General features: G+C 38.3%; 2 protein-coding genes across 3 annotated transcripts in view; both read right to left on the bottom strand.

The window, feature by feature from the left end:
- LOC107084201 (interleukin-12 subunit beta-like) overlaps window positions 1–2301 on the bottom strand; it is a 9656-nt gene extending 7355 nt beyond the window's left edge. The window contains exons 1-4 of one of the 2 annotated variants that reach the window (XM_015373914.1): window positions 2054–2301; window positions 1515–1610; window positions 1320–1421; window positions 930–1112 (exon numbers count right to left, since the gene is read on the bottom strand). In XM_015373914.1, coding sequence (XP_015229400.1) covers window positions 930–1112; window positions 1320–1421; window positions 1515–1608 — 379 coding nt within the window. In that variant the 5' untranslated portion in view covers window positions 1609–1610; window positions 2054–2301. The remainder of the gene's footprint in view (window positions 1–929; window positions 1113–1319; window positions 1422–1514; window positions 1611–2053) is intronic. The other variant, XM_015373915.1, reaches the window with a different exon arrangement.
- A 6956-nt stretch (window positions 2302–9257) lies between these two features.
- The window catches only part of LOC107084162 (ubiquitin domain-containing protein 2-like), a 28644-nt gene continuing 26275 nt past the window's right edge, over window positions 9258–11626 (bottom strand). Inside the window, 2 exon segments of the mRNA XM_015373869.1 lie at window positions 9258–10397; window positions 10400–10524. Coding sequence (XP_015229355.1) covers window positions 10011–10397; window positions 10400–10524 — 512 coding nt within the window. The 3' untranslated portion in view covers window positions 9258–10010.

The raw sequence follows: 11626 nt of genomic DNA, 5'->3' as shown, positions 1-11626 counted from the left end.
CACAGCTCTATGGAGCAGTATCAGACTCATATTCTGACTAGAATTGAGTCGGACTACGTCAGGCTAGCCATGGCCACCCCCTGCTGGCGCCACTGCATGGTGCACAGGATTAATCACTCATGAATACAGACATCATGCAAATTCCACAAGAGAAAAGCAAAAGTATTAAAAACTACTACATTTATATTTGGAATAGCTCAGTGAACATTTTTAATGCTTAGTTTAAACATTCAAATAGATTGTCAATAAGCCTAAAAATTCCAAACTCATTAATCCTCACAAAAAGTTATCAAAACTAACCTGGTCTATGTGAGCCAAAATGCCAAACTGTTTTTGCTTCAGTGCCACTACTCATGCCCAGCACTGATCTGGGCTGTAGAATCTAGATTTAACTAAGACACAACCTGCATGACAACATGAAGTAGGCTGGAAGATCTAAAGAGCAAGAATTTGTGAAATTTAAGGGAAGATATTTAACATTTTGAGGTTCAGTTTTCAAAGGACTGCAAAGGACAAAGGAGAATCTCCTCAGGAGGAGCAGGTCCATCAAAATAACCAATAGAGCAATCATTCAACTAATCCAGAAGATCAAGAAAGAACCTAGAAACACACATCTGGAACTTGTAAAGCCTTGTCTTCCTCATCTTACTTTAAGATTTTAAAAAAAGACTAGTTGTGAGGCCAGAAACTCTAGTCAAAGCCTTAATGCTATAGCAAGACTATGACTACTTGGAACCCTTCAACATGGGTGACTAAAACAAATTTGTGAGCAAACAATCCTACACAAGGGTTGAAACTGATCAGTTCTCATTCTTATTTTTTTCCTATTTTACCAGATCAGAAGCATCCATCCCATTTTTAACTGTTTTTTTTCAAACCTCCTGATCTATACTTCCCTCCAAACAATCCCATCTTCTCTTTAGCCTCACCTTCTTGGGGAGATTTCTCCTCCAGTATGACGGTCCTGTTGTCTGGATCCAGCTGGACCAGGATCAGCGTGTGGTTCAGGTATTCTCCAGTGGAAGTGAGGTGACACGAGTAGTTCCCGGCTTTCATCTCTTTAACCAAAACCGTGATATGGTTCCCCTGGACAGCAGGCGTCAGTTCCTCCCCTGAGAAATTCAGTTTTAGCAACAGTGATGTTCCTCTTAGGTCTGTGAACTTCCTATGTCTTTGTTAACTTAAACCACAGGATACAAAAATATCAGGTTGTCTTTATTTTTTTGTTTTTGTTTAAAAGGACACACTGAATTAGGCCTTTTACAAATAAATTTGCTCTACAAATAGTACTACTAATGAAAATCAAGCTATTTTATTACCATTCTTTTTCCAAAACACCTCATGAGGCTGATAAGCGGCTCCACAGGTTAGGGGAACTTCCACCATGCTTCCAACAGAATCTGGCACTCGCAACACCAGTGCTGGGAAGACCATAAAAAGAAACAAGAGACTGGTTAATATTTAACAGCTAAAAAATTAAATAAATGAAATGGGAAAAACAAAGCGATAAAAACCATTGTCCATTAGAGTCTCTATGTGATGCTGGTGGATATTAGAGCTGGTTAAACCCAGAGCAGCCCACAGGACCAACAGGAGAAAGGAATGCATCTCTAAAGGATGAAGAAAAAATGAAATGAATATTTACAAATTTCAGATAAAAAACAGTCAAAACAAAGCTTTAAAAAAAAAAAACGATAAAAAAATACAATCTTTGTATTGTTTAATTTCATATCATATGCTGTTGTTTATTTTTTAAGTTCAGCTTGATGACCAGCATGTTAAAACAAATAGGCTGTGTTTTTGCAAAAAAATTAAATATAAGAGTAGAATTAAATCACAAAGCAAGAAAATGTATTTAAAAAAAAATAGGAAAAAAAATAGATTTCCCTTCATTTTTGCTAGATGCTGTATATTGAAAACATGACTATATAAAATTCGATTCCATTTGTTTCTTTTACAGATATCTAAATCAAGTCAGCAGCATGCATTTGGCTATATGTCCAGTCAGATACAATAAAAAATGCCTAATTAGACTGATCATAATCTACTTTACCTTGACCGTGTGACGATCGATCCAAAATGTTGAGCTTGAAAGCAGATCAGAGTCTGTCTTGCCTGTATGTAACAGCAGTATTTATACACCACAAAAGCCAAAACAAAAAAGCCCCCGTGTGCACACAGAGGACGGCTTTAATTTCTACGTCACATCATTCAGCCTGCATAGAAAGCCAATCCAGCTGTTTGCATTCAAATACCCTTTGACATTTGACGTGACTGATTTGCTTTATAAGCCCAATAAACTTGCTGTCGTGCGGAAGTCAACACATTTTTCACAGCAAAGGTTTTACAAAACAATTGCATGTTTGATTATTAGGGAGCCCCACTGACTGCCACAGGGGGAAGTGAGTGCACCGCAAGATACAAGTTAAAGTGGAAGTGAAGTCATTGAGTTGTTTGATTGATGAACACAATCATGAGAATTCTTTGGAAGAAGACAATGGCAGAAAATCTAATGGTACAAAAGAGAAACCCTTGGATTTTATCAGGAAAGAAGAATTCATGAACGTAGATTAATCATTTATCAAGAGGGGTTTTTTTCTTGATCCTTTTCCAGCCTGCAATATGTCCCCTAACATTTAGTGAGCATTTCTGTAATGAGACCAATTCTTATAAATATACCTCCACTTAGATGCAGAAGTTTCTTTTAAATCATTTTAGCCTGTGAGCAGAAAGGTGAGAGATGACTGTGAAAGGAGAAAAGTTTGTCCTGTGGTTTCAGTTCTGACATTTCACTTTCTCTCAATTCTTTGCTCTGAAAGGAATTGCACAAACCCTTTCCCTCTGACTCAGATGTATAGTTTCAAATATGGGACCAAATTTAGAAAACAAAAGATATTGTTAATATATGGCTAAATGAGTAAATCTCTCCCTGAAGCAAAGCTTTTGCTTTTTTATGGCCAAGTCCAATGAGCTGTTTGTTTCCCCCCATTATCTGTTTCTAACCTTCATATAGAGTAATCTTTTGTGCGTATATAGATACAATGTACTCTGTGTTTTCCTGCACTTACTTGCCCTGTGCGGATAATCCAGAAACACGCAGAAGGTTTCAGGTTGGGGCTTTAGGGGGGCTTTATTTTGACTTGTGATGGGGATCATTATTGTGTTGAAACACCCAGTTGTGCCCAGGTTTGTAAACATCCACCCCACATTATGGCGTTAAACGCTGCAAAAACGATCTAGAAATCTAGAAATAAGTAAAAATGTCTTAAATTAAGTGTATTTACCCTTAATTTTAGTAAGTAAATTAGATAATTTGCCTATGTAATTAGTTTTTTTTTAACTCTTAAAATAAGATAATTAGATAATATGCAATTGAAATAAGACAATGCAACTGTTTTTTGTCTTATTTTAAAGCTAAAGTTAAAGTTTTCTTGTTCCGTTGGCAAAGTGTCTCACCTACCTCCGAGATTCAAGAAAAAAAATTACTTGTTTTAAGAAAAAAACGACTTATTTAGATTTACATTTTTTTGCGGTAAATGAAATGTGTGAGAAAGTTAGAGGAAAAAGCAGGAACCAAGACTCATATATAAGATGCCAACACATTCTCACTCCCAACTCGTCACATATTGACGTTTTTTCTGGTACCCTCTGCGTCACATATTGACGCCGAGGGTACCCCCTTGGCATCAATACCAGCAAAGTGGAACTGTGTATCAGATCGCCTGCCTATTTCTGCAGTTTTTAGATGATTTCTATGTTCTGTTAGCTGGGGGTTGAGTAAATATAAAAGATTTAATCTGAATTAAAAACAATTGGAAAATAAAGTAAATGTATGTAGCCCATTTCATGCCCATAGCCCATGACAATCATGGGCCTAACAGAATGGAACAAAACATAAAATATGGAACATACACTAAAACCAGAATGGTAACATATTAGAACAATAAAAAAAAAATTATATACATAAATAAACAGAAAGAGTCAAGGCTAAAAGAGAATGTAACTGGATAAACTTAACCTGTTTAGGGTGTAATAGATTAGCAAGGCAGATATAAAAGAAGGGGCCAGGAAATGTAAGGCTTTATGATCAATTAAAACATCTCTAAAATGAATTGATTTCAGTTTGGCTGCTCAGTGGAGCAGTGGGTAGCACTGCTGCCTTGCAGCAAGATGGTTCGATTCCCGGGCCGGGGTCTTTCTGCATGGAGTTTGCATGTTCTCCATGTGTATATGTGGGTTCTCTCGGGGCACTCCAGCTTCCTCCCACAGTCCAGAAACATGACTGTTTGGCTAATTGGCTTCTCTAAATCCTCTTTAGGTGTGAGTGTGTGCATGAATGGTTGTTTATCTCTGTGTTGCCCTGCGATGGACTGGCAAACCCGCCTCTTGGTGTAGACAGGCACCAGCCTGGTGGAAAAAATGGAAGAAGGTTCACATACCTGCATAAAAGCCTTACCTGTTTGATCTGTGAATGTTTTTTTAATGCTTGCACCAAAACTAGTAGCAGAAGTGGAGTTCAGATATGCAATCCACTTCTTAAATCTATCTTTGCGCTCCTTTAATTTCTCCAGAAGTTTTGCATTTGCACTTTTTCTCTTGGTCGGCCGGATATTTAGCATGCCTTCCATTGAAATGCCTCTACAAGTGACGATTTCTTATTACAAAGCCAACATGCAGGCAATCCTTTTCCTTTGGTAATGAAAGCAAATGATTCGGTCCATTCTTCTTTGAGTCCTCTGTTCTTATCAGCTATCTTCCTTTTTTTCCTTTGGGATCCATGGCCTGAGATACACCGGCCGCTTTGTTTAGAACAGCCACCTGCCTGGCACTGCACTGCGCTGAAACGTGTTTTGCATTCTATGACACAAATCTTCATTAACAGAAATGTTTACTTTTATTATATAAATATATTTATTATTCAAATTTTTACAGCATTGGAAACATAATGAATGTTTGCTAGGCGAGTTTAGGTAGTTTGGTGTGTGCTGTCGGGCCAGGCCCCAGCCTCCTCACCATCCGGGGCCTTGGACTCCTGGGCTTTCATTCAGGTGTAACCGGCCATTGGTGGAGGCCGTAGGCTTGCTGCTGTGGCCCCATGGAATCTCTGCACTGTGGCGTCTGGGGTTGGGCCCCTCAGGGGCTGGGCTCTTTTGGGGTTTGGCCCCTCGGGGGTCAGGCTCCGAGTGCTTGAGTCTGCCCTTCTCTGGTGGATCCCTATGTTTGCCCTCCTTTGGTCAGGAGTTTGGTTCCATTTGTTCATAGATACACACTAATACTAAATACTAAGCTGCAGCTATATATATATATATATATATATATATATTTATATATATTTTCTGTCCCTCTCATCTCATACAGGTGTGGAAACAGACTTCTAGGAGTTACTGTATAACTTCTGTGTCGTTTATTTTTGCTGTTTGATTTTCTCTCTTTTCATGCACTCTTTCCTTTCTCCGTCTCTCTCTCTTCCCCTATTTCTTCCCCATGTTTTTTCTCACCTCCCTTTCTGTCTCTGTGAGGTTCCATGCGAATTGACACTCAATCATTTTCAGTAGTTTCATATAAGAGTACAAAGCAGAAAATATTGCAACAGTCCTAATGGTCTGCTTGTGAAAGCAAACCTGTTGAGCTATCATTGATTCCCGGTTAGTCAAAAACTATTACCTTTGATCAGTGTCGTTTCTGTGCTATGATTATTTCTAAACCAAGACCGAAAAGTGTCAATATACAACTTTATTAAGTATTTGACCTAAGAAGGGCAGATGTGCAAATGGGTCTGTAGTTATATAAGTTTAGAGGAATTAAGTGTATTCTTTTCTAACAGCAGTGTTGCAATAACATGTTTGAGAGTAGAAGGAAAGATTCCAGATGTTAAAGAAGCACTGATGTCATTCAAAAGACAATCAAGCACATTTTTAAATGAATTGGTAAGTATGGGACCTACGGCACTGGTTGCAGAAGTTAGTTGAATTATTATTTTCTAACCCTATATGCTAATACCATTTACTTGAAGAAGTTGGAAAAAATGTTTGTTTTAGACAATGTGTAGGGATACTGGAAGATAAACCAGAAAAGGAATTTGCAATACTAATATTTCTAATTATATCGATCCTCGATATGAAGCAGAAGGCAAAATCATTGCATTTCTCAAGAGTTAAAAACCAGTGGATTATAATTCATCGGATTTATAAATAGCCTATGCCTACAGTTACAATTTCCAGAATTAACAGAATTGATTTGAGAGAATTAATCTTTCCATGCCCTTTCAGTTTTTGTTGGTATCAATATTGTAATCTTTCATAGGTTGCCATCTCCTTTCAGCTCAGCAGCAAGTTCTTTTAACTTTTAGAGAGATACTTGGCGATAGAGTTACCTACTATCTAAAAGTGTGGGTTTTCTCCTTCCATCGAGCTGCTGAAGGTTTTCGCAGGGAAGAGGCTGGTTGGTTAGTTGAGGTTAAAACAGAAGCAGTGGTTCTCTAAGTTCTCACCTTCTAATGTGGTCCAATATTTGCATTAAAATGGTGACTGCATGGGGGAGCTTAGCCAGAGAGTTATCAAGCTGGATATCCAAGTGATCAGAAGATGGAGGGGAACATCCGGAGAGAGAATGACCTCTTAGGATTCAGTCTGCTTTACACAGTGCATCCAAAGTCCAGGTCAGAGGTCCATGGAGCTCAACTTGAGGAAATCCCCCAAAATCAAATTAGATCATCTGTTGGCATGGAAGCATCATAGTTAGAGACTTAAATATACAAAACAAATTGTTGATGCAGGCTCATTATATATTATTTATAATAAGAAAAAACACAAATTACAGGCAACCCTGAGCCTTTCATACAACAATACAATTTCTTCTGTCAGAGGCTATGTTAGAACCCCTGCAATACTGACCACTACAGGATATCTTTCTTGCCCAAAGCGATCATCACCTTCACCAACTGTTCAAGAAATGTTGTATAATATGCAATACAGCAACGTTTCATTTCCCTCTTGGATAAGAAGGCATATATTTACTGAATAACCACAAATAGAAATATTGTTTTTGGGGGTTATTTTATTTTTCAGAATGAATCTTTTTTTAAAGTCTTTCCTACAGTTTTTATTGCAATTTTGTGGCGCTTTAGATTTGTATATGGCTTTATAAATAAATTATATTGTTATCCGACATGTCGTTTTACCCCGAAATACATGATTATTCAAGCCCTGTCAGCCTTCAACTTTGCCATCCAACCATGTTCCAGCAAAGCTGATGAACTGCACTTTACTGAGCCTCTGTAGAACTTGATGGTATTGAGGTAATTCAGACACTTGAGTTAGGAGAACTGGAACAGAGATGGTTTTTAAAAGGCTGCGCTGTGGCACAACAGAAGGCACTAAGGGGGTCCTGGTTTGGATTCCATCCTAGTACCATTCTGCCTAGTTTTCGTGTTCTCCTTTTGGGTTTTCCAGCTTCCTCTCAAAACATGACTAATAATTAAATGGTTTCTCTAAATTGCCCTGAGGTTATAAGTGTGTGTTTTTGTTACCCTGTGCTGGCAACGTGTCCAGGGAATATCCTGCCTTTTGCCAAATGACCTGTGGAGACGGGTGCTAACCCCCCTGGGTAGGATAAACAGGTATGGACAATGCATGATATTTTCCTTTACATGCAAGATCCACTCAAAACATAAATGTGAAATTGCCAACATGGATTTATGTTTAAATCCAAAGCCGAAAAAGTTAGGCACCGGAAGTAGCGTAGGATCACATTTCTGGTGCAGATCGGGCAGAGATGAGTGATAAAACAGAAAGGAATATAAAGGCATTTATTATCTGAGGAAGTACATTATTAACCTTTAGCACATTATATTTTAGTATGTTTATTATTTTTGAGAAAGGAAAACATCATTTAGCTCTTTTTAAGAAAATAAAGTCGAGGACAGGGCTGCTCACTGGGTAGCACTGCTGCCTTGCAGCAAGAAGGTCGCGTGTTTGATTCCTGGCCTGGGGCCTTTCTGCATGGAGTTTGCATGTTCTTCCTGAGCATGCGTGGGTTCTCTCCGGGTACTCCGGCTTCCTCCCACATTCCAAAAAAATGACCGTTAGGTTAATTGGCTTCTCTAAATTCTCCTTAGGTGCGAGTGTGTGCGTGAATAGTTGTTTGTCCTGTTTGTCTCTGTGTTGCCCTGCGATGGACTGGCAACCTGTTTGTAAATTAAGCGTATTAACCATTAATTTGAGTAGGTAAATGAGATGATTTTCCAATGGAATGAGTATTTTTACTCTTAAAATAAGATATTTAGATAAAATGCACTTGAAATAACACAATGCAATTGTGTTTTCTTATTTCAAATGTAAATTGTTTTGTTTCATTGGCAAAATGTCTCCTTCACCTCCTAAAAATCAAGAAAAAATGCACTTATTTAAGAAAAAATTACTTATCTAGATTTTTACTAGATTTTGATTTTTTCCTTTGTGATAGCAGTGGTGTACTAGTACTGAGTAGACCATCTGAAATTTGTCTGAAAGTTAAAGTTTGGCTCTACCTCCACCATAACACATTCTCACGTAACATTGGAGAAATTTTAAGCAGTTCTTATTCCTCAATCTAGACGTAAAACACAACCACAACTGTTGTTATACCTCTAACAGTTTATTGGTTTTTTTGGCCACTTAAAAGACTTGTCAATGAAGCCGCCATCTTGTCTGTTCAATAATTTTGGAGAAACCGCCTCTGTTTTGGACGTATATCACCATATTTTTTACGATATTGACTCTCTTAGCTGGGCCATCGCGTATATTTAGTGCTGCTTATCTGATACCTTTACTCCTTGGTCCATTAGTTAATAGATGTTACCTTTTACAAGGATAGTTTGACTATATTTCTGGTTAAAAATATTCCCTATGACTGATGTCTTGTGCAAATCCAAGATGTCTTCTGAAACAGAGTACTCATATAAGGATTTGCATATTTATACAACCAGGTTACGGAGTTTTTCATATTAATTTTCTCCCTAAATTACACACCATATGCGTCTCATTTTATGTAATAAAAAACATTAAAACAATCTAAGTCTCATTCTTTGCATCACATTATTTTAACAAAGTTAATTACTGAAAAATAAATGTAATACATTTGTGGTGTAGTTATTTTATATCCATGTCGATGTTTTCTTTGATACAAACCCTCTTCGTGTTCTGATGTGAATTTGCACCAAAATAAAAAAAAAAAACAACTGAAGAAATGAAAACGCTGGACAATTCATACTTAAAAAGATTCTATTTTTATTCAAAATATGCAACTTTGTGTCTGAGGTCGATCCTTTTTCCTTATGGATAAGTTCGGTATGCGGCCCTTTGGTGTGAGCCTCCTCACACAAACACTTACAGCCAATGATGAAACAACTTACTGTTCTCTAAACGATTGAATAATTTGATTGTTTAGTGATTCAGAGTGAGGTGAGAAATCCAGCAGCAGCTATAGTTACAGACTACCAGCTCTTCTCAATATAAAAATCTGTTAGCTTTCTGACTCCCTGACTGAAATGGTTAAAGGTTACCTGTTTTGTGGTTGTTGCGATGCATTATAAACCTTTTATTTTTTTAATTTTCTCCTTATATCTGAGCTTTCTGAATTGAAGACGTACATTCAGAAAAAGGTTCCAACACTGTAGCCTGAAAACCAGAGTTCATCTAAAGAGCCTTTGCAAACAGAACCTGAACATACGGACATTTGGACCTCTAAGCTGCTCAGCAAACCCTTTAACCATCTCAGGTGTTTTTTGTAGTTTGGTTTCCATAGGACCATTTAAAAAAACTTCAAAAAAAAAACAAAAAGGTTAAAATTTCAATGTGTAAAACCAAAAACAGGAGTCTTTTCTCTAATAAAGAGTCTTTATGCTTCTCTACCTTTATAGCCCTTCTCAGCGAAAACAACTGAAGAGCAGAGAAGAGAAGAACAATCGCCTTTAATTCAGCTTTGTCACTTTTCATCCTCCTTGTTTTTTACCAACTAGGGCCTGGCTTTGATCAGTTCTCCACAGGTGTGGGCTCTAAAGGCAGAGCAGACGGAGTGTCTGCCACTACCACTGGCCCAGAGGGATCTACTGTGTGTCCGGGGGGGGTTACAGGCTCTGGGGGAGGGCGCTGGCTTAATATCACCTGAACTACATAGTCTCTGGAAATGTTGAGCTGGTCCAAACGGAGCCTGTCTGTCAGCGGCCGACCTGAGAAAAACCAGCGCTGGGTCGCGGCAGGTACGCCCTCCAGGTTTTGCAAACGACGCTTCATCATGCCCACGGTGTCCGTGGAGCGGACCGCCAGGCGCAGATCGCGTCCCGTGGAAAGCCGGAGTCTAAGCTGGCATTCGCCCCCTGAAATGGGGTCGCTGGCGCTGCCAGTGGATGGGTCTGCCGTCAAGGAATCTGGATCCGATCCGTCGGGCTCTTCGAGCGCTCTTCGATCATGTTGACGGGGGGAGAGAGGCAGTACACCGGCAACTGGTAACGGTTCCCCAGCTCATCGTAACATTCAGTCAAAGCTCCTGGAGGAAAAAAAACACAAAAACATCTTTAACATTTTTTTTTTATCTTTACAAAAACATAAAAAGCCTTTGAAGAACACTAAGACGTGCCTACTTGTAGAATCTTATCACGCCACATTGTGAACACAAACTTATAATATTTTTGATTCCAAGTAGGGATGAACCGATCCGAAATTAACATATTAGCCAAAAAATAATATCAGATTTCATCAGGTGGCATCTAAAATCATCTTAAAATATTTTAAGGCTGATAGAAACACCGCTTCCGTTGAAAGTTTCTGTAACTCATTGGTTAATATTACATGGGTCCGTTGTTTCCAAACCATTTGTTGTTGACTTTTGTTCCTCGTTTAATTAATATTATCTGACCAAGCCTTTTCTAACACTATAGCAATATAAAATAAGCAATAAATGCCGGTCTAATATCAGTATTGGTATTGGCCAATTCTCAAAGCAGCATTATCGGTATCGTATCGAAAATCAGAAGTTGTATCGGGACAACCCTAATTTTAATTTTAAAAAGTGAAACGTGCACAGAATGTAAAAGTTAAGAAATATGACTTGAGTGTTATTATCTCTGAAATCATAGTTGCAGGTTTCTCTAACATCTTTACCATTTCTTTTTAGTAAAACAGCACAAGCTCCATCCGATTCTATGGAAAGCCTCAAGGTCTGTAGGTCTAGGACTTGACTAAGCCATTTGAACACATGAATATGTTTCAACATAGATCTGGCTGTACGTTTTTTAATCCAACAGGTCCTGCATTTGGCTCCATCCTTCATCTAATGCACTCTGACCAGCTTCCCTGTTCCTGTTAAAGAACATCCCTAAACTATGATGCTCCTATAACTATATTTAATGTTGGCCTGATATTGGTAGGGGGATGTGCAGTGTTGCTTTTTCAAAATAAGTTAAAATCTTGGCCAAAATAAAACAAAAAAAAAAACCCTGACACTATTTGGTCTTATCTAACCAAAGCACCTGATTCCACGTTTGCTGTGCCGCCTACATGGCTTGTGGCAGAATCCAGTTGGTTATATTGGATATTTAAGCCTCTCAGAGTAAAGTAAATTAAAGTTTTATGAGAACCGAAGGCGGTAT

This window comes from Cyprinodon variegatus, unplaced genomic scaffold (genome assembly GCF_000732505.1).
Source record: "Cyprinodon variegatus isolate N-32 unplaced genomic scaffold, C_variegatus-1.0 Scaffold94, whole genome shotgun sequence".
Taxonomy (NCBI): domain Eukaryota; kingdom Metazoa; phylum Chordata; class Actinopteri; order Cyprinodontiformes; family Cyprinodontidae; genus Cyprinodon; species Cyprinodon variegatus.
The sequence above is the reverse complement of the archived record's forward strand: the minus strand, read 5'-3'. Positions and strand labels throughout refer to the sequence as shown.